Below are 24,177 nucleotides of genomic sequence, written 5' to 3'. Positions count from 1 at the left end.
CTGCCCTTTGTAGCCCTGATGTGGAGATGGCCGGCATTGGACTGGGGTAAACACAGTAAGAGTTTTAACAACACCAGGTTAAAGTCCAAAAGGTTTATTTGGTAGCAAATGCCATTAGCTTTCGAAGCGCTGCTCCTTCAGCAAGAAGTAGCAGCGCTCCGAAAGCTAATGGCATTTGCTACCAAATAAACCTGCTGGACTTTAACCTGGTATTAAAACTCTTACTTTGTAGCCCTAGCAGACCTGAAGATCATCCCTGGCATGGTGATTCAGGCAACCCTGTGATCAACACCTTGCTTGTCAAGTGTGAAAATTCTGAAGTGGCCTGGTCACTTTAACTTTCATGCCCCCGGTCTCCATTCTGCAGCAGAGATTTTCCTTTCTCCCTGTCCTCCAGCCACATGTGTTTCTTTCCATTTCTCTTCTGCCAGGTGACTGGGGGCATGAAAATTAAAGTGACCGGGCCACTTCAGAATTTTCACAGCTGACAGGCAAGATGTTGATCACAGGGTCGCCTGACATCACCATGCCAGGGATGATCTTTGGTCTGCTAGGGCTCCAAGGGGCAGTTCGGCTTCCAACCGGGAGCTAGGGAAGGCTCCGCTGCCAAATGGAGTGCTGCAGTGATTTAAAATCATGCCAGGTAACCAGAGGGCATGGAGATTAAAGTGAGCTGGCCACTTCAGAATTTTCACAGCTGACATCAAGAATGTAGATATTTATCACAGGGCTGCCTGAAATCACCATGATGTGGAGATGCCGGCATTGGACTGGGGTAAACACAGTAAGAAGTTTAACAACACCAGGTTAAAGTCCAACAGGTTTATTTGGTAGCAAAAGCCACACAAGCTTTCGGAGCCCCAAGCCCCTTCTTCAGGTGAGGGAAGGGGCTTGGAGCTCCGAAAGCTTGTGTGGCTTTTGCTACCAAATAAACCTGTTGGACTTTAACTTGGTGTTGTTAAACTTCTTACTGAAATCACCATGCCAAGGGTGAACTTCAGGTCTGCCAGGGCTACAAGAGGCAGTCCAGCCACAACACCCCCATCCCAGCAGAGAGTGGAGAGGTCAATCCCTTGCCCTGGCTGAGCCCATCCAACCTTGAGGGACCAGCAGCCTGGCCGGAGCAGAGGGGAAAATGGCCATCAGACCTACCTCCTCGAGTCCCCTCGGGGTCCAAGGTACCAGTGAATGGCTTGTGAATGGCCTGTCAAACCAGCTAATGAAATTAAAATTAGTGGGTTTGCATAATTATCAGCTGGTTGCCTGCTCTAAGCAGGAACCTGATCAGGGCCCATGGGTCTGATCGGGTGAATCCTGAAAGCCCTCACGCCCGTTGATTTTCAGCTGATGCCCCATTCACCAGGGCATTGGGATTCCTACCAGCCGTCTGAAGGAGTCACCCCCAATATGTAGGTTGAAAGTCGCGGAGCACCTTTCATGTAATTGGCCAATCTAGTGCTCGCTCATGTTTGAACATGCACTTAGAATGGAAGACAGGTCATGGACCAAGATTTGATAATGATTTTCTTTCCCTGTAGAGCCCAAGGATACAGATCTGATGGCTATATTAGTGCCCCAACTAAGACAAGAATGACCTGACTTAAAGTTTCCAAGTTTTAAAAATCAAAATAAGTGTTTTAAACACTGGGAAGAAATGTTTCCCTCATTCACCTACCACTCCCAAAACGACATCTTACACACCTCTTAAATTCTGAATAATTGTCATACGTACCAATCCTGCGTTTCAATCCAAGCTGCCAGAAACTGCCTCAGCTCCATGGGAAAGCTGTCACTGTAAAGTTGGTGCAGTTGTTCCAGATATCTGGTATCCAACTGCTGTAACTGATTCCACTGTGCCATTGCGTGAGGAAATTATAGAAAGCTGAAAAGCAAAGTTATCTGATAAGTTGCCATCTGTCATATATGCCGAACAGATTTTCTCACAAATCAAGCCAGTCACAAAAGAAGCTGCCTTTCAGTACATACAGATTACATAATGTTTGCAACTTCTTGAAGAGAACATCTATACACAAATATCTCTTGTTAAAGGCAGCATTACCAAAGCTACAGATTGAGCACTATATACTGACCATTTTTAAAAATTTCCCTGAAACTAAGTGGTGAAATCATCTCCTTCCAAAACATATTAGTCCAAAGCACCAAAATTTCCAAAAGAGATCAGTCAGATTTTAAAATTACAAAGTCGGGGACTAGTCACTACAGAAATATTGCGGAAACCAGGATATGATGCAACTTTTGAAAACAGTATTGTGAACCGCACACTGTATTTCCACACAACTGTTATTTGAGGGAATTATATACTTGGTCAATTTTTTTTCTATCTTTAAATCAAAAAGACCGAATTACTGCCACGTATGACAATTAACAAACATGAAAACAAATGTCACTTCTTTTAAATGCATGAATCACAAATATCAATATTCAAATAATTCTGTAGGTTAAGTGGAATGTAATGAAATGATCAGAAATACCATTTTATTAAATTACCAGCACAACATAAAAATACAGAAATTGCATGATTCCACTGAAAGAGTGGAATCCATTCAAATGCATTGAGGTCTGTCAACTTTAGTTTTTAATCTTGCATTTTAACCTAGAAGGAAACTGCCTCAGCAGTGGGGTATTTATTCATTTTTGCTTTGGTCCAGCAGAGATGTCACCACTTACTCTACCTTGTTTTGCTGTGAGAGCTTTTCATTTCAAGTCTGATACGTTAGTGACAAAATTCCTCAGGCAGAAGATAAGTTACATGTGTGCTTTCTTCAAAAGATTTAATATTTTACTGAATTTAAAAAAGTGTATCCAATCCATCTGGTGAAAAAAGAGAATATGCTTGCTTCAAGTTGAAAACTGTGTTTGCACAAGGTACAAAGTTGATGATTCTAGATCAGCATGGAGTACTTTTGAGAGTTGAATTTTTTTTCCAGGAAGGTGATGCAAAACAGTCAATATTGGATCAGCTGCCTGTTAGACGCAGCATCTGATGTTTAGTTCCATGAAGTGCAGTAGAACAAAAGCCGGAATTTTCATAACTTCATTGTAAAAATGGCAGAAGTAAAGTAAAAGTAAAGTTTATTTATTAGTCACAAGTAAGGCTTACATTAACACTGCAATGAAGTTATTGTGAAATTCCCCGAGTCACCACACTCCGGCGCCTGTTCAGGTCAACGCACCTAACCAGCACGCTTTTCAGAATATGGGAGGAAACTGGAGCACCTGGAGGAAACTCACGCAGACACGGAGAGAACATGCAAACTTCACACAGACAGTGACCCAAGCTGAGAATCGAACCCGGGTCCCTGGCGCTGTGAGGCAGCAGTGCTAACCACTGTGCCACCATGCCACCCCGTAGAAGCTGAATTATGGAAGTCCTGCCCCATTTTCAGAGGCGGCATGAGGCCAGTTGGGGATTTTTACATGCACATTTCGTGAAGTCAGCTGCCCGTATAAAACAGAAGTCATGTTTGATTTTTGTCTGTCTGCTTTGTCTGTGTTTACCCCAGTCCAACGCTGGCATTTCCACATCATGATTTTTGTTTACCAGGATTGGGTAACACAACATATGCAGATTACACTCGCAGGAGCAGGTCAAAATTTTGGGCAGTCCTTTCAAAAGGTGAGATACCCCTTTGCAGGAGTAGGGCAACCCTATGGATATAGTCCTGGGACACTTTTTGGAGAGGTCAGGTTCCCTTTTTGAGAGTTAGGTGCCCTTTGGGATTGTTAAAAGTGCACACAAATGTGTGCAAAAAATGCGTAAACTTAGAACTGGCAAGAAGAACTGTCAAGCTGTCAAGGCATTTAAACTGCCTGCCCTTTAAGCTGAATCTGTGTGGCATATGAAAATAAATTATTGCATGCTATTGCATTCTGTTGATATAAGCCTGAGGGCTATCATAACTGGATTTGTGCTGCATGACTGATTTCACAACTTTCCCTTCGCACAGTTGAATGCCTTACATTTCACAGATGGATGGACAGCTCCGAGTGATTACAGACTTCTTGATGTGAGACTATGGATTTCAATGCTTGTTTTTATAAGGGATTGAGCATGTGAATGAAATGTCCATTCTTAAAACTGATTATGTAGTTGAAGGAATGTAAATGGGTTTTTACTGACTATTTTCTCAGAAAAAGAAAGGCTGCAATAGACACTTTTAAACTTTATGTAATTTCAGCATAGCTCTTGAGGTCTGCCCATGGTGGATGGGATGGTAGGTGTAGGTGCAAAGGGTGGTGGGTGAGGACCATGGGGATGAGTAGAGCATACAGGTTGGCATGGAGGGTATGAGTGGTCATGGGGGTGGGTCAAGGACATGAGGTGGCAAGGGGCGTGTGGGGAGGACTATTTTTCATTTTAATATTTTTTTAAAATCTTTGACAAAATGCTGGTGCATTTCCCAGCCTGCAGCCTCCCTACCCATTCTCGGGTCACCTGGCCCAACAACCAGAGAGCCCTGCCATCCCTGAATGAAAATCGTAACTTTTGGGACACTTTCTCCTGGTTGGGTTTGTAGAGCTAGGAAATGTCCCGACTCTGCAATCCTGACATGGGAGCGAAAAAATACATCCGAAGTATCAGGTGTTGGATTTAGTGAATGGTTGATATGATATTATCTGTTTTGCGCCACTGTCTGACACAAATTTCCACCCATGATTTTAATCAGACATCACTACTTTTTGTGATTCGCTAATTGGTCTCCTGTGGCTCTGGTCAGAGACACAACCAACTGTGGATTTTAGATTGAGCTGGGATAAAGAACAGGGGGAAACTGGAACAGGACACTAGTGCAATTATGTTCTAATTTTAAAATCAAATCATGTTTATTTTATATAATACTTTGATTATATAATAATTATAGGGGTGGCACAGTGGTTAGCACTGCTGCTTCACAGCACCAGGGACCCAGTTTCAATTCCGGCCTTGGATCACTGTCTGTGTGGAGTTTTCACATTCTCCTTGTGTCTGCGTGGATCCCAGGTGCTCCGGTTTCCTCCCACAGTCCAAAGATGTGCTCTAGGTTTACTGGCCATGCTAAATTGACCCTAGTGTCAGGGGGATTAGCAGGGTAAATATGTGGTGTTACGGGAATAGGACTTGGTTGGGATTGTGGTCGGTACAGACTCAATGGGCCGAATGGTCTCCTTCTGCATTGTAGGGATTCTATGATTATAGTGAAATTGCAATTGGAAATGCAGAGATGCAGAACTTGCAGTACAAGTCAAGAACGTGCTTCTGAATATCTGATATGACACATGCACAAAGGCAATTTCATTATCAGAATGGGAATTCATTTAGATTGCACTAGCAGATTTCAGATGCAAACTCATCGAGCTAAAGCTCCCCAAATTGCACTGAACATAGTTGATATTGTGTTCTCGGCAGTGTTTCTTTTCCACTACTGGTTTATTTGGGACAAGGTTCAGATTTTATAAAAAAATTTGCTGCTCACATAACTAAATAATATCAACTTCAAACACAAACATACAATGCACCAGAACAGCCCCACGTGCAATTTCAGCAGCAAAGGACCAAAACAAAAGTCAAATTAAAGCAATAAAATAAAACATGAGAATCAAAGATTACCAAACACCAGTTAAAAGTAGCTACAACTGTTTTGGATCAGAAGTGAAAATAAGTTTAGTAGGTCAGAATCAATAGCAACCTCCTCAGAAGTCAGAAAGGTAAATTCCCCAGCTAACGCATGTTCAGACTATTTCCATGATGTTTAGATTTACCTACTCAGAATGATGTAAAGTTCCCCTTAACATTACAGTCTTTTTGAAAAATGCCTACACTTAAAATTAATTAAAATCCCCAAATCAGCGAGAAGCATGTTTTTGAAGTGGAATTTCTTGGAATTGGTATCTTATCCAAGATATGATGCAGTTTCCACAGAAATGGGCAGAATCCCATCAATGCCAGAGGAATAAAGGGCAGACATGTTTTCCCAGCGGGTGACATGATAAACACTTAATCATATATTGACTTTCCTGATGGTGGGGTTCCTAATGGTGGGGTCACAAGGATCACAGTCTGAGAATACAGGGTAGAATAGAGATGAAGAGAAATGTTTTCACCCAGAGTGGTCAGCCTGTGGAATTCACTACCACAGAAAGTAGTTGAGGCCAAAACATTGTATGTTTTCATGAAACAGTTAGATATAGCACTTGAGGTAAAGGGGACCAAAGGATATGGGGGGGGGGGGGGGGGGGGGGGGAGGGGGGGGGGGGTAGGCAGGATCAGGCTATTCAGTTGGATGGTCAGCCATGATCATAATGAATGGTAGTGCAGGCTCGAAGGTTCAAATGGTCTCTTCCTGCTCCAATTTTCTATGTTTCTATGACTTCCGGGTAACAAGAGGTGTATACCCCTGGGAAATACCCAAGCCCAGTAAATGTATAGTTTCCAAACTTCCAATGAGTGAGTAGAGGTAAAAATATTAAAATATACACAGATTCAGATAAGTTCACTGGCCAACTGCCAAGCATCACACTTTAAAAAGTATAACATGAATCATTTGAGAGTTTCCCACTATTCCCATCCTCCTTTGTATCTCAAGATCAAAATTCCAACCTTCCACTTCAAATTATGCTGAAAATCTAGTTCCATCTTTGAAATGTAAAACTTGCAATTCAGTAAGTGCAACATCTACTTTTTACTTATTGAAGAAAATTATTTCTTTAGAATTACTCAGCTGTGATTCACTACGATGCTATGACGAAGACACCCTGTGGTTTAGAAATCAAAGTGATTCGTGTGTGGTCGAAGGCAAGACGAAACAAAGGAAATTCCAAATTACGTTCAAAAACGACATGATCATTTTGGAGATCAAAAGGTTGATTATTCACACGCCAAAACCATCCAACCTCAATAGACAGGAGCATACTCAACAGAAGCAACAATAAATCACAACGCTCAAAAATACAAACAGTAAAACAAATTCCTCCTTTACAGAGCTTAAGTTTTAAATAACATATGCAATACAGTTGAAGTGTTACAGAGCAAAACCAGGGAGCAGCTATTTCACTATAAAGAAAAAAAACAGGTTTTAAGATAATTTTACATGATGAAATTGCTATCTGTTTTAACATTATTGCATCAAAAATGGGAAACCTATTTGATTAAACCCATTTGACATTTTCTGGTACACACACACAAAAGATATTTTTCAAAACAGGACTACTTCCATATTGTATCCTAAATTCTAGACATCCTCATTTCAACACATCAACAGTACAAGGCCTGTGTTGCAGTGTGTTCCAGCAATGGAAGACCACTGCTTCATACATCTTCCTCTCTCGATGTTTCCTCCAAAAGCCTAACAGTCAGGACTAAATTTACTAAGTGATATTTACGAACTGTGCTCAGTTCTGGTCGCCTCATTACAGGAAGGATGTGGAAAAGATGAAAGGGTGCAGAGGAGATTTACAAGGATGTTGCCTGGATTGAGTGGCATGCCTTATGAGGATAGGCTGAGGGAGCTCGGTCTTTTCTCCTTGGAGAGACGTAGGATGAGAGGAGACCTAATAGAGGTATATAAGATGTTGAGAGGCGTAGATCGGGTGGACTCTCAGAGGCTTTTTCCCAGGGTGGAAATGGCTGCTACGAAAGGACACAGGTTTAAGGTGCTGGGGAGTAGGTACAGGGGAGATGTTAGAGGGAAGTTTTTCACACAGAGGGTGGTGGGCGAGTGGAATCGGCTGCCGTCAGTGGTGGTGGAGGCAAATTCAATAGGGTCTTTTAAGAGACTCCTGGATGAGTACATGGGACTTAATAGGATGGAGGGTTATAGGTAGGCCTAGAAGGTAGGGATATGTTCGGCACAACTTGTGGGGCCGAAGGGCCTGTTTTGTGCTGTAGTTTTTCTATGTTTCTAAATAATTACCATGAGTTCTCGAGGTCATTCTGTCTTGGCTGCATTACACTTAGTCAAGTACAAAATGCCTGCTGTTTCCTCACAAGAGAGAATAAGGAAGTTGGGATTACCAGACATGAGCAAATTTGTTAAAATAAATCTCAGGGCACAGATGAAACATAGAACATAGAACAGTACAGCACAGAACAGGCCCTTCGGCCCATGATGTTGTGCCGAGCTTTATCTGAAACCAAGATCAAGCTATCCCACTCCCTATCATCCTGGTGTGCTCCATGTGTCTATCCAATAACCGCTTAAATGTTCCTAAAGTGTCGGACTCCACTATCACTGCAGGCAGTCCATTCCACACCCCAACCACTCTCTGCGTAAAGAACCTACCTCTGATATCCTTCCTGTATCTCCCACCACGAACCCTATAGTTATGCCCCCTTGTAATAGCTCCATCCATCCGAGTAAATAGTCTTTGAAACAAGATAGATGATATTTATTGCCCATTTGGAGTTGCTTATTAAGCCACTTCAGAGAACATTAAGAGTCACATGGCTGGACCAGATTGCAGTGGCAGATTCCCCTTCCCTGAAAAAAAATGAATGAACCAGTTGGGTATTTGGACAAATTAATATATTCAAATTTCACAAGTTTCCTTAGTAGGATTTGGTCACAATACCTCAAAGTACCTCAACTACTACTACAATTGCTTGTTATTACTCCCTTGCCCCTTCCTTCCCCACATTGAACTACCAACCCAACTCTCAGCACGTTTTCAACCCTGTTGCACAATTCAAAAGGTGCATTTCTACAAGCTTTACAACAGAAATGCAAACTAATTTACATTTTGACTGTTGCTACTTTCACAGATGCTAAACATTGAAATTGAGAAATGAAAGATTTCAAATGAACACTTTGTTTAGAAAGCCTTTCATGTTATAACATAGAATAGAGTTTCCACAGGGGAAAAATACTTCTGTGAATGGATTTAGGATCTGCAGAATGAGTAATCTATTGGAGAAATCATTTTAAGTACAGTATGCAGAGCTAAAGATGACAGGCATCAACAACATGTGAAAGTCTGATTTAATAGCACAGCTGATCACTGAACAAACAGATTAATGCTTCTGCCAATAACATGTGGAAGCTTGACAGAGAAACACAAGAACAAGGAGCAGGAGTAGGCAATTCAGCCCTCGAGCTTACTCCATCATTCAATACGATCATGGCTGATCTCACCTTGGCCTCATCCTGCCTACTCCCCATACGCCTTCATCCCACTGCTACTTAAACACCTATCTATCTCCTCTTTAAATCTACTTAGTGTTCCGGCATCCACTGCACTCTGGGATAGAGAGTTCCACAGATTTATGATCCTTCGAATGAAGCAATTTCTCCTCAAAAAATTTGCTGTTCCTGCTATTTGTTGTTCAGTAGGAGCCAAGTATTCTGAATTAGCTTGGGGTCATGTCCTTACATGCTCCTACAGTTCCCACCCACCCCTCCATCTCAGAGTGCCTCTCATGCAGAAAACTGTACACTTGGACCCTGATACCGAAGTGGAGGGAGCGGGGCACATTGCAGGGGCCAGGAAACCTGAAACATGGAGGTCCTGCCAAATCTAACGAAAAGACTTCATCTGAATTTTATAAACACTATTTTCCACCTGACAGTCATCCAGACTGAAGGCTAGCTAACTGCCAGACTTGCAAAACCTGTGGTAGAGTCATAGAGGTTTAAAGCATGGAAACAGGCCCTTCGGCCCAACTTATCTGTGCCGCCAAGTCCCAGTCTATTCAGCCTCTCCTTATAACTCAAACCATCAAGTCCCGGTAGCATCCTCGTAAATCTTTTCTGCACTCTTTCTAGTTTAATAATATCCTTTCTATAATAGGGTAACCAGAATTGCACACAGTATTCCAAGTGTGGCCGTACCAATGTCTTGTACAACTTCAACAAGACATTCCAACTCCTGTATTCAATGTTCTGACCGATGAAACCAAGCATGACGAATGCTTTCTTCACCACTCTGTCCACCTGTGGCTCCACTTTCAAGGAGCTATGAACATGTACCCCTAGATCGTTCTGTAACTCTCCCCAACGCCCTACCATTAACTGAGTAAGTCCTACCCTGGTTCAATCTACCAAAATGCATCACCTTGCATTTGTCTAAATTAAACTCCACCTGCCATTCGTCAGCCCACTGGCCCAATTGATCAAGATCCCGTTGCAATTGGAGATAACTTTCTTCACTGTCCACTATGCCACCAATCTTAGTGTCATCTGCAAACTTACTAACCATGCCTCCTATATTCTCATCCAAATCATTAATATAAATGACAAATAACAGTGGACCCAGCACTGATCCCTCAGGCACACCGCTGGTCGCAGGCCTCCAGTTTGAAAAACAACTCTCTACAAGCACCCTCTAGCTTCTGTCAAGAAGCCAATTTTGTATCCATTTAGATACCTCACCCTGGATCCCATGAGATTTAACCTTATGCAACAACCTACCATGCCGTACCTTGTCAAAGGCCTTGCTAAAGTCCATGTAGATAACATCAACTGTACTGCCCTCATCTACCTTCTTGGTTACCCCTTCAAAAAACTCAATCAAATTTGTGAGACATGATTTTCCACTCACAAAGCCATGCTGATTGTCCCTAATCAGTCCTTGCATCTCTAAATGCCTGTAGATCCTGTCTCTCAAAATACCTTCCAACTATTTACCCACCACAGATGTGAGGCTCACTGGCCTATAGTTTCCAAGTAGAAGATAGCAATCGGGGACAACGAGGGACAATCCCTGCCTATCGGAGTTTGGGATTGGTAGTGGTTCGGAAGGCAGCAACCTGAAAGGAGAGATAGAAGGGAGGCAAGTTTGTTTGAAGGGTCAGGATGTGGAAGCATTCCTGCTCCACAAAAGTGCAGGAAAAGTGCTCATCTGTTAGACCTGACTGCTCTCATCTCCCTTCAACTGCTTGGTTTCCCAAGTCCTGCACACAACTATTAGCCACTTAAATGGATCACAGAATCTGATGAACAGAGCCTCATTTAATTATCAGCAGATAATCAGCAGACCTGTTTCTTCAGAGATGACTTGGCCAGCCCCAAACCCACATAGTTTAAACCACAAGTAGGCATGTTTGCAGTGGGTTTCATCTTTTTAAACAATTTAACTCTTGCAAGATCCTCTCCCACTAATGATGGTAGAGGCTAAAATTAGTCCCCAATTATTGCTTTCTAAAATAAACCTATTACTGAACTGAGCAGATAGTCCAAAACTGGATTGTCTGGTTGAAATTAAATGGATGGTCACCCGGTTGTACATATTAGGCAGATAAATCTATATCTAACCATACTTGCATCGTAGTTACAAACATTTGTAAGATAACTTTTCATTTTTAAGATTGGTACAAAACAAGATGAGACTTCTTAGTAAGTTAAATGAAAGTGTTGTGTAGCAACCATCAAAAAGTTTCTATATATTACTTTAGCTGGCATGATACTCAAGATTGAAATATAACAAACCAAATGGTAACCACACAGGAAATTACTTTTTGTATGCAAGTTTTGTTAAAGAGAGATATTCCACATAAATTGCACTGAAAGATGAACAGTTGAATAATATTTCTTGTATTATGACTAGCTAAAATATAATATGGTGCAGACTTCATCTCGTTGGCTCAACTTATTCAACATTATAATTCTTTCTGTAGTGTTATACTTCCACAACTAATTTAATACTATTAACACTAACTCATCCATTTGACCCGGGACAATTCATATTGGGTAAGAATTATAGTAGCTGCTTTTCCAACTTTAAGATGCAAAAAGTTGCGGACTTTATATTTTTCCCCGAGGAATCTCACAAATGACCTGCACTGATTAAATTATCTCAAGATTTGTACATTAAGTGAGGGAATTTGCACATCAACAAAACAGGACTTCGTTTTAAAAAGGTAATTTGAATTAACTAAAACCCCATAAAAGTCAAATTTTAATCAATGGGTTTGAATCAAGTGACAGGCCACAGAGCAAAACTTATGCAAATTTATCAGCAGAATGCCATTAGCAACTGTAGATTTCAACTAATACTAGATGTTTATGCAATACAAAAGATATAAAATTAGTTCAATTGAACAGCAAGAATAGGTTAGCCACATGTGATATACAAGTGTCAGGTTTAATTTGATCTCAAGTATAAAATATCACATGTTACAATGTTATACTGCTGAAGTTATGACTTTGTTAAATATCGAATCATATATCTATATTATTTCACGAAAATCTTTTACTGAATATTTCCACCAGCACACACCTTATGCAGCATGTATCTAAAAAGATCGCATTGAAAAACTAAATATTGCACAAATATTTAGCATTGTTTGAGATTTGCAACTAAGTTGTGGAGGTTCACTGTTTGCAGCTTTACTTGGCAAAAAATGTTCCCTCCAATGGAGTAACTGCAATCAACTGCAAGAGAGGGGAAGGATTAAAAAAAAGAGGTGCTCATAAATGCTTTATTCATAAAAGCATTTAGCATCAGATGCAATATCAGGCAAAAATTTTGTTTTGATGTATGGAAATAGGAAATATAATGTAAGGTGAGACATTAACAAGACCAAGGTGGGAAAGCATGTCAAGACACTGAATGGAGGTTTAATCAAGAGAGAAAACACAAATTATTAGTTGAAATTATTCTGGCTAAAAAACATTTGGGAAAAAGAAGCCCAAAGGTGAAGGCAAATTTGCTACAGCTTACAGGTTTGCTTTAACCCTGAGAAGCCTTGGGTTATCACAAACCCTTCAATTATTCTGTTTTAAGCTAGTTAAAATAGGGGAATTTTCAGGAATGAGAATACCACCTTAAATTGAGGGGGAGTAGGAAGGTTTGCCCAGATGAACTCATAACCCCCCCCGTGACACAAGTGAAGCAAGTTTACATATTTAACATTATAAAGGCTAAGTATGTGTTTAGTTTCACTTTATTGTTGATTTCCTGCCTGCAAGAACTAGAAATTCCTTTCAAATTCATTCCTCACTTATACAGATTTAGATTGTTTTAATGATTTGTTGAAAGAAACTAAAGAAGTGCACAAAATAAAAAAGTGTATGTCCATGTTTTGTAAACAACCATCATTCCATCAATGAAACATAATGGTGATCTCATAGAATCTCATAGAAACCCTACAGTACATAAAGAGGCCATTCGGCCCATCGAGTCTGCACCGACCACAATCCCACCCCATATCCATCCACTAATCCCTGTACCCTACGCATCTCAGGACACTAAGGGGCAATTTTTTTTTAGCATGGCCAATCAACCTAACCCGCACATCTTTGGACTGTGGGAGGAAACCGGAGCACCCGGAGGAAACCCACGCAGACACGAGGAGAATGTGCAGACTCCACACAGACAGTGACCCAAGCCGGGAATCGAACCCAGGTCCCTGGAGCTGTGAAGCAGCAGTGCTAACCACTGTGCTACCGTGCCGCCAACGATTCTCAAGTTATTCCACTACAGCTGCTCATAGTGAAACCAATCTGTTGTGCTTAATGGAACAAGTACCCGGCACAACAAATTTGACTTAGCCATAAAATTTATAGCTTTTTGCCTTTATAAAACATAAACAGTAGGCCTATTTCTGTAGAGGCTCATATTAGCTTAGGCACTTTCAATAAGGCCACTGAGGACTACATATTTGCCAGTCTGTATTAAACCAGAATGCGACAGTTGAGGAAATGACGATGCACAAAATACAAATGACCCCAAAAACTAGTGATCTCTGTGCTCAGGCCTTGTTTATTACCTCAGCCCTTAATCCAAAACAAAATGATAAATTGACTAAATTGTAATGCATTATAGAGGACAGGAAAAATGCAAATTCTCCAGTGAAATTAACTGTGATGTGAGGCAAAGTCAATGCAAATTTGATTAGTAATCATAATGCAATATTTTAATTGACTATAACACAAAAATCTGGACATAGCAAGTGGTTTATTTTGTCTGTAATTTTAGAACCATTGTAATTAGATGAAGTGCAAAATGGTGTTTTACTAGATCAGAATAAGTGGTTGTTTTTTTAAAAAAAACTTTATTTACACATTTAAAAGTAACTTTAGTCATCATGACACGATGTGAAACCAGTGTTCTGTGTGACCATATATTCTTTCACACAAGAGACTTTTGGTAGCATAACGCATCTTCCTTTCAAAGGTACAGTTCAATCAATTTGACCTTACTAACCCATGTTAATATTTGACTCTTAGAAAAGATCTGCAATGGTAATTAAGATTCTCACTGTCATCCTCTTTGCAATCAATTCCAATCAGTCTGCACCCATTTACTGCTACAATAATGAATTCCAAATGTATACCATCAAATATCAGTCATAAATAATTTTCTGAGAATCTTCTTCCAACAATGATTCTTTAATTTTGCAACCATATTCATTCAGTACAGCAGATGTACGAAGCAACAATTTCCCTTCTTGTACCAATGAAGCAAACTTCAAATTTAAGAATATTGAAATCCTTAAGATGCAAACACTGGTTCCACATCGTGTCATGACGACTAAAGTTACTTTTAAATGTGTAAATAAAGTTTTTTTTAAAAAAAATCAACCACTTATTCTGATCTAGTAAAACACCTTTTTGCATTTCATCTAATTACAATGGTTCTAAAATTACAGACAAAATAAATCACTTGCTATGTCCAGATTTTTGTGTTATAGTCAATTAAAATATTGCATTATGATTACTAGTCAAATTTGCATTGACTGTTTTTCTCTCCACAGTGAAGTGGAGTGAAAATTAAACTAAAGCAGTCGGTTATCATAAGATAAAAACACTAACAAAAAAGTAGTATCTCGTACTTGTTACAGGAAATATAATTCCCATCTACAATGATGATCATCTGGTTCATTACTCGCATGCACTGCATCAATACAGTGGCTTTTTTAAAAGCTTGGTGGAAATGACTGATTGGGAAAGTCTGCTCCATCACTGACAAATTTAAGATAATAAATTCACAGATGTTGGTCAAGCTCTTGTCCAAGCCACCAATTAAAATGTTAAACCCAACAATGGCGGAAATATAGATTATGCGCACAAAAAGAAAATACGCGATTAGGATGCAAGGTTCTATACTTTGCATTCTCGGAATTTGCAGCTGTAATTTGTAAACAAAAAGCAGGACATATCATCCAGGGTAAAACTGCCAGCTTGACTGGCACAACATCTCCAAACATTCTCTCCCTCCACCAATGACTCACAGTGGCAGCAGTGTGTGCCACCTACAGGATGCACTCCAGGAACTCACCAAAGCTCCTTTGACAGCACCTTCCAAACTCACGACCACTACCATCGAGATGGATAAGGAAATTCCCCTCCAAGTCACTCACCTTTCCGATGACAAAATATATCACCCTCCCTTCATTGTTGTTGGGTCAAAATACTGGAACTCCATCTCTAACAGCACTGTGGGTCTACCTCCCTCAGATGGACTGCAGCGGTTCAAGAAGGCAGCTTACCATCATCATCTCAAAGCAATTAGGATTGGGCAATAAATGCCAGGATTTTGACCCAGTGACAGTGAAGGAGGGAATGGCAATATATTTCCAAGTCAGGATAGTGAGCGGCCTGGAGGGGAACTTGCAGGTGGCAGCGTTCCCATATATCTGTTGCCCTTGTCCTTTGAAGAGATAGAGGTTGTGGGTTTGGAAGGTGCTGACAAAGGAGCTTTGGTGAGTTGCTGCAGTGCATCTTGCAGATGTAACACACTGTTGTCACTGTATGTCAGTGGCAGATGGCGTAAATGTTTAAGGTGGTAGATGGGGTGTCAATCAAGAGTGTGGATATGTCCTGGATGTTGCCAAGCTTCTCAAGTGTTGTTGGGGCTACACTCAAGGTTAAATGGAGATATTCCATTATGCTCCTGACCTGAGGTATGTGATGGAATACTCCCCACATGCCTGGCGAGTGTAGCTCCAACAAAACTCAAAAAACCTGACACCATCCAGCACACTGTAATTCCTTCCAGCATTATAACCCATTTCATGTGTCATGACATACAGACTAATAAATGCAAACGTGTCATCACTAAGTCAGTGATATTGACACCCATACCCTAGGTAATAAAATAAAAATCACATTCAATTGAATGTGCTCACAACTTTGAGATATTTCAAATTCTTCACCTCAAAATCTGTACTTCCTCCTGTACAATATTTAACAATCCTCTCTCCAGACATAATCCATCGTTTAAAGGACAGAATCTACCAGTATCTTTCATGGTTTGGATGCAAAATTTCATCTATATATCATAATACTTCATTAAATTATAAATCAAATAATAGTAATTATGGGGAGGTGGTGGCATAATATTGTCACTGGATTAGTAATCCAGAAACCCAGGGTAATGCTCTGGGGACCCAGGTTCAAATCCCACCACGGCAGATGGTAAAATTTGAATTCAATTATGATCTGGAATTAAAAGTCTAATGACAATCATGAAACCATTGTTGGATTGTCAAAAAAACTTACCTGGTTCACTAATGTCCTTTAGGGAAGGAAATCTTAACTGGTCTGACTTATATGTGACTCCAGACCCACAGCAATATGGTTGACTCTTAAATGTCCTCTGAAATGGCTGAGCAAGCCATTCCATTCAAGGGCAATAAAAACTCAAATGTCAGTGACACTCACATCCCCTGAACAAAAAAGGTGACTGAAATCTAGTAGCACAATCCAGTTGAAGCCATAAACGACACTAGTAGTCAGGATTTTATGGAAACTGTTTGAAGCAACATTTGGGTAACACATAGCTATGAACCTTAGCAACGTTCACCTTAGCGATGTCACAGAAACCAACACATTGTTAATCTGTGGACTTGTCAGCGTGACTACTGACAGCAAAATTGCTTTTAGTGCTCACCCCTGGATTTGTAACTTGTGTCAAGGGAGCTCCCTCAGCAGGTGTATGTGTGTGTGTGTCAGAATTACAGGCAGAAGCTGTGATCAACCTCAAGGATTATGAATATGTTGTAGCAGCTGCTCTATTAGCAGAAATAGTTGTTTGTTATTGGCAGAAATAGAATTGTTGGAAGGGCTGAAATTAGCAGCTCAGTGAAGGAAAAGGATTCACAAAGGAAGTTAGAGTACCAATTAGCAATCCAGTCCAAACACACTCGCTCATCCAACCGGGATAAGGGATTACCCGAGTGGTGGGTAACCTGCGGCTCGGTGGCCACAGGTGACCCATGAGACATTTGGTTGACTGTTGCCCAAACTCAGTGTTGCCAGATTCCACTGATTTTCATCTGTGTAGTTTTTTTTCCTACCAATATGACTGACGATATACACATGTAAAGCAAAGGCAAGTGAAATGAGGTGTATGCTGATGACACACAGCATTGACCAGGAGAGCCGTGCGCTCCCTCTGTGCCCAAAGTGTAAACATTTATTTTGTTTTTAACCATTTAAAGCTGATGACAGTTCTATTGATGTATAACTGATTAAGCATTTTGTATAGTTCATTATGAAATATTTGGCATGTATTAAACATATTTAATCTTATTCACCGGGCTTGATTTCAATCTTGTGGCCCACTGAGATAAAGGAGGGCCAATCATGCGGCCCACTTACTAGCCTAGGTTGCCCATCAGTGACTTACCCCTTTACCATGATAGATAGTTAAGGGTGTGACTTTATAATTAACTAATGTATAACTCTAGCTTAGCTGATTTTTCCCATAAGAAACCAGAGTGTTACCCCCACCCTGCCAAATCCACCTCATTAGGATTCACAGATTGGTATCATTCATGTATTTCTCAGATAGAAAGAGACTTTTGATCCCATCATTTTAAATTGATTTTTAACTGGATTGGAACTTTATACATGAAGAATCACAAATAGGATCAGGTCAGTCATGTCCAAGGAAATTATTCAGATGCTTAGTGATTGGCTGAAAGGTGTAAAAGGTAACTTCATGAAGCATCTTATTCCGGTGCCTAGAAAATTGGCTGCAGTAAATGGTACCTTGTCAAAAATTCACTGAAACACCACCATAAGGGCATATGAAACCAGAGAACACTGAGATGTTCACTAAGGCTCAATGCACATATTAAAATAGATATGCCTGGATTTTCCAGCTCTGTCCACCACTGGGATCTTCCAGTGCCACTGAAAGTCAATGGACTTTTGGCTGGCCCTGCACCCATGCTAGGTCCCACCACAGCGGGGATGGAAAATCCCATCTCTTTCCTTCAATTCCTTGCACGAAAACAAAAACATTGAAATTATTTACTTTTGCAACCAAAATTAAATTCAAAAACAATTAAAGCAAATACAAAAACTGAATGGTTGCTATGTGTTCATTTTCTGTTATCGAAACTTTATTTCATTTCAATTTCCCTCTTGCAACTGTGACTGTTGCTACAGTGAAGGCTGAAACAATTTCAAAGTTAATTTTACTTCAGAGTTTATAAAACAACATAACTAGAAAAACAACAGTACTCTCCCTTCTCCCACCATCATAAGTACGAAAAAGGAAAACATTGCGAATTTAAGATGCTATGAAGCAAAATCAAATATTCAGTCATGATCAATAAACATGTAGCTTAAAAGCATTCATAGACTAACCGGTAAATTAAAGTAATACTTCTTTGTATCCAAAATCCAAATCCCATATATCCGACTGTGATCTCACAACACAGATAACAAACAGTGCCTTCATAGCGCAATGTTTTTAATCATTAAGCAGAAGACTGCAAAGCTATGTTTCTGCTTTGAAATAGTGCTCTGCTTCCGGTTTTACTTTTCTTACACAACTCCACTGCGGTTAACATATTGCCTTTCAACAATTCTGACCTTTGCAGGCAGGTAGGGAGGACCTAAATAGCCCGAAGGCTTCTCTGGTTAAATAAAAAATTGTATTAAACATAGATAGGGTTGGTAACTGCCTGGACAGATTCCTGACAGTTGCATCTGCCTGTAACCACTCCACCCAGTAAACTATAGCAATTTTCCCCTCTTATGTTCAATGCTTTTATAACAAATAAACAAAAGAACTGAAAGAAAAAAAATAAAAATGCACAATTTTTAATACTGGCTTGTTTTTTCTCCTGGTTTGTGCTTGCAATGGCCAGTCGATTAATATTTATTTGTTTTTTGTTTAGAAACTGCAGGATAATCCTAGAGGGTTGACAACTTTATTTATATAGTGTCTCCTAAGATCTCAATACATCTCTACACACTTACAACTAATAAACTAGTTTTATGATGAAGGGAACACTATACTTTGGGAAATTATAAAACATGTCATGAAATCACCAAGTATTATACAAAATCATTCAACTAGTAACCGTGAGCATAAAACGCTGAATAAACCAGCTTGCAATTTTCACACTTTTAACAGGTTAGAAATTATTTTAGATTCTAGTACAACAAAAATACTCCAAAATTAATACACCATGAAGCAAAACGAAACATAAACAATGGAGCTTTGCACTACTTCAATTTCAAATCATTAATTTGCTTTACAGCACTGATATTCTGGGGGCGATCTTAACAGAATTTGTCAAATGTCAGGTACAGTCAGAAAATTGGCATGTTACTACTCCATAGACCAGTTTTTCCTCTTCAGATTTTGAGCCTCTTCAATGAAAAGAAAGTGAGGGGGTGTGGTTTATATCCTCACTCTGGAGAAGCGGGGGGGACTCTTAGTTGGGTGGTCTCTAGCACTATTAAATTCTTAGCTGGTGGAATAGATTTCAGCTTGCATCAATTTAGTTGGACAGGGTTGCACTCTACTCATTAATTTATATCCCATTAATCATATTTTGGCTCAAAAAGAGACTCTAAAATGAACAGTAATTAGGAAGAAGAGTGGAAGTGGTGTACAACACTTAGGGCAAACAACAGAAACAATTATCTTCAACTATTAAGAGTATACTGTCATAGTAGCAACATGTTAAAGTGACTGAGGCAGTACAGTGGCATAACATGTTACTCTAGCAACCATCAAGAGCAAATTAAGTCTGCTTTGAGATATCCCAAACACAGATGGAATGTCAGAGGGAGGTGGTGGCTGTGGAGGATGCAGACATTATAAAAGTGCAATTTTGATAATGTTACACTGTTGAGAAAAATATACCAAGACTGTACATATTCAATATTTTTGATGTTTTAAAATGGTTATCGTTTTTAATATCATTTTCTGAAGATATATCTCACTACTGCAAACATTAACAAGGAAAATAGGGCGGCACGGTAGCACAGTGGTTAGCACTGCTGCTTCACAGCTCCAGGGACCTGGGTTCGATTCCTGGTTTGGGTCACTGTCTGTGTGGAGTTTGCACATTCTCCTCGTGTCTGCGTGGGTTTCCTCCGGGTGCTCCAGTTTCCTCCCACAGTCCAAAGATGTGCGGGTTAGGTTGATTGGCCATGCTAAAAAATTGCCCTTAATGTCCTGGGATGCGTAGGTTAGAGGGATTAGTGGGTAAATATCTAGAGATGTGGGGGTAGGGCCTGGGTGGGATTGTGGTCGGTGCAGACTCGATGGGCCGAATGGCCTCTTTCTGTGCTGTAGGGTTTCTAAGATTCTAAGAAAGAAACATCTGATGTATATAAAATGCTAGCATTTTCCCCATTTCTGAAGAACTGAAAATATTACAATATTCCTACTCACAAGGTGCTCTGTGTCAAATTTAGCCTTCTAAGCCACTATCAGTATGTGACTGCTAAAACACAGTATCCTTCCTCATTCTTGTAAACCAAACCAAAATATTACACGTGCTAGTTCTAGTTTCAAAATTATTTTAAAGATTCAGCTTTAAGCATGGGAAACTGAAGTTACATTCAGCCAGCGTTACCCGCATAAGTTGCTTCAAGGTCACAGAATTTAAAATTTTACTTCCTTTTAAGAAAAAAATACTGTATTTTCCAAAATGGTTTCCTGAAACAAAATATATAACATTGCTCATCCTATTGTTAGTGATCATTTTGATGGAGACACATAGCACAAAAACATACCACCTCTGTATTTAAAAAGACAATACTTTGGGGCTAGTCATAATAATTAACATTAGAGACTGAGAGAAACATCCTGGGTTGAGAAGGAATTATTCACTGATAGACACTAAATGGTACATTACTTTACCTGGTCTCCTCAGCTGTTTTGTGTAGAACGCTTCTTTTCGAGGATTTTTCAAGATAGGACTCCTTTCTGCAGTTCAATACTGAAAAATAGAAATAACTATGATAAAGTTATGTGAACATACAGAGGAAAGAAAATGGCTGAGATCAATAAATAGAATAACTGATTGAAAGTCACAAAGTTATCAGACTAAAAAAGTTGTCAATTGCAGAGGAAATAGAAAAAAATGTTTTTCAACGGTAGCTGACAGTAGAAAATCATCGAGGTTAAACAGGTGAGAAAAAGTGTTCCAGATTTTTTAACAAGTTCTTTTGTGCATATCGAAAAAGGGCTCCTAAACAAATTGAATCATGTGCAATATGCTGTGTTTCATCAACCAAGCAGAAGTCAGGATCAGCAATAATGCTGTATTCAACCAAAGTCCAATCTAAAGTCAGCACAGTGTCAAATTTGATCAGTTTTTCATACATCCTCTCTTTAATTTCACCTAGCATTCTAGGAATTTTAAAATCTTGATGTCAAGTACAGCATAAAATGTACATGTCAGCTAGTCATAATGCAGAGTCATGTTGTATTTTACATGTCACAAAAGAAGGCACAAGTAGAAACTGAAGCTTTTTTATGGATTTGTGAGTAATATTGTGAATTTGTTGAGTACCGAAACATGAGTCCTAGTAGCGTCATTTCAGGTGTGATGATTTTGACATAAAACACCACCAATCATAAATTACAACCACAAGTGACAAAGTTAGTTTGACACTGAAATACTGAACTGATACCTAAAGTCAAAATAGCTGTTGGGCACATCATGAGGACACCATCGAGATACAAAAGTCATCCAATAATTTCAGTATTGTTCTGAATACACACATAATTAATGGGAAATACATATGCAAAAGGTTAAAGCAGAGTGAAACAAAGATGAAGATTAAACAATAAACAGGATGACAACAGCGTCATTCGTAGTCCTTTCAACCTCTATAATTGGAAATCATTTGTCATGTAGTTAGTTACCATCCTTGTTGTAACGAACAGTACCTCCAGGGATCCTCTGGCTTATTTCATACATATAAAACTTTTCAGTAACAATCACTTTCCTTGTGTTCAAATCGAGTTAATATTTGATGTAAATTTATGAAGCAAATCAAAAATACATAAAAGTTATAAAAATTTCATTCAACAAACTGAAACCCAATTACATAATTAAGAATGGGCTACTGAATAGGAGTGTAAGCAGTTTTGATTTAAAACATGACACAACATGTTATTTAACAAATACTGCTTTGTTGGAAGAGCAGCAACCAACAGCATATATTAAATATTTACAAATATTGCTGCACCCTTCTACACAGTTTTATATTTGCATGCAGTCACTACATACTTTTTGTGACAAAATGTTATTAAGAACTAATACTTCAACAGGAGCTGATAAATATACTTGCCATGTGCCCAAAAAAACTTTCTTCTCTTTAAAACACAGTTACAAAACTTCCTGTTCGCAGTGGCTGAAGGGAAACACTTCAGTTAGTAAAATGTTTCTTGGCCTTTTGGTTAAGACCAAGCGTTGGCTCAGGCCCAAGATGGGGTGCAGTGCCTTATCTTGGATCTTGTCGGTCACTCTTGTGGGGACCATGAATTGGATTCAGTTTGAATTTGCTTTTTGGAGTAAACCAAGGAGATGGATTTGGGTTTGCCCTGTCCACTCTGAACACTGACTTTGTAACTTTAAGAATTGAGTTTTAAAAAAATGTTCTTAATAAAGTTACCTCCTGCATTACATGCATTTTTCATTGTTAATATTTTAAAAAGCCAATAAAGTATTAGAAGTGCATTAACCTGGAAGAGGCTGCTCCTGCATCACCTTAAACAAACTGGGAGATGCTGTATTCCACACAGGATGTTTGGAAATCAGCAATTGCCATATTTTTGTCTCAGCACTGACTGTGGACCAAAAAGATTGAGAAGTCAAGGGGATGTGGTGGCTCCTGATGAATTAACTCAATGGGTTTCTATTGTAACTGGGCTTTTTAAACCCCATTAATTAATCCTGTTGTGGGGTTTCTTTTAAAATTTTTCATTGCACAAATCACATTCTCAGCAGGTAAACCAGATTTGCTTAAAAAAGTTCCAGACTGGGTTTTGCATGAAGCTAACAAGGAGTTATCAGGCCAACTGTGAGAAGGAATATAACACATACCTCTGCAGCAAGAAAACTTTCCAGCCTGTCACCCCCCAACTTTCTGACGCCTCGCTCTACGGCAAACACATGCTTAACTCCATCAACGTTTCGCGTTATATTTTATCCCAGCTTTTTCCGCGTCACAAAATAATTCCCTGTCGATTCACGAGTCTCGGAGATTATTTTTTTGTGTTTAATATCGATGTATATTTGACGCACTTCGGCTTTGCCCCGGCCAACGACATCAACAGAGACAGATAAAAAATTCCCCTCAGCCGACAACCCGAGCCCGGGGTGAGGGGAGGGGGAGGGGTGAGTGGGAGGGGAAGTAGGCGGGGACTACTGATTGATCGACAGCCCACCCCACCAATCGGAGACGGGGTTTGGCCGCCGGGGTGATTGACAGCCCATCCCGCCCTCCGCCAACCAATCGGAGGCCGCTCCAGCTACCAAACCCCAGGGGGCTTCCGCCAATCGGCGCGGGGCAAGGTGGGGGCGGTGCGCCATGTGCTCCCGCCCACCCCCCCCCCCCCCCCCACGAGCAACGCTGACAGGCTGCTGCGCTGAGTGGCCTCCCTCCCTCCTGCCGGGCCCCCGCACGCGCCGCGACCGTTGGGAAGCTCAGCAGCAGCGGCGGGCGGGGGGGAGGGGCGGCAGGTGGCCGGAACAGCCGCCGCTGCGAAATCATCTGAGTTCCTGGCAGCGATGACGTCTTGGCCTCTGAGAGCCAGCTCCAGAGAGCAAATTGGATAGGGGGGAGTTTTGCTGTCAATGAGATGACTAACCGCCTTGCTATATTCCCTCAAGGCAAGAAGGAAACAGGCAATTGCTTATGGTTTTAAAGCAGCATATTTACCCTCATTCAGAAAAGCTGGACTTGCAGTTGCTGATTTTCAATGTTTTGCTCTTGAAACTAAAACCAACCTCTTTTTTTTCACAGCAACTCCATT

General features: G+C 40.2%; 1 protein-coding gene across 1 annotated transcript in view; it reads right to left on the bottom strand.

Moving 5' to 3' along the window:
• Nucleotides 1-23,529, bottom strand: part of stat3 (signal transducer and activator of transcription 3 (acute-phase response factor)) — a 52,026-nt gene extending 28,497 nt beyond the window's left edge. The window contains exons 1-3 of the mRNA XM_078224033.1: nucleotides 23,246-23,529; nucleotides 21,052-21,130; nucleotides 1,733-1,882 (exon numbers count right to left, since the gene is read on the bottom strand). Coding sequence (XP_078080159.1) covers nucleotides 1,733-1,860 — 128 coding nt within the window. The 5' untranslated portion in view covers nucleotides 1,861-1,882; nucleotides 21,052-21,130; nucleotides 23,246-23,529. The remainder of the gene's footprint in view (nucleotides 1-1,732; nucleotides 1,883-21,051; nucleotides 21,131-23,245) is intronic.
• Nucleotides 23,530-24,177: the final 648 nt, after the last annotated feature.

Source organism: Mustelus asterias, chromosome 11 (genome assembly GCF_964213995.1).
Source record: "Mustelus asterias chromosome 11, sMusAst1.hap1.1, whole genome shotgun sequence".
NCBI classification, from domain to species: Eukaryota; Metazoa; Chordata; class Chondrichthyes; order Carcharhiniformes; family Triakidae; genus Mustelus; species Mustelus asterias.
The sequence above is the reverse complement of the archived record's forward strand: the minus strand, read 5'-3'. Positions and strand labels throughout refer to the sequence as shown.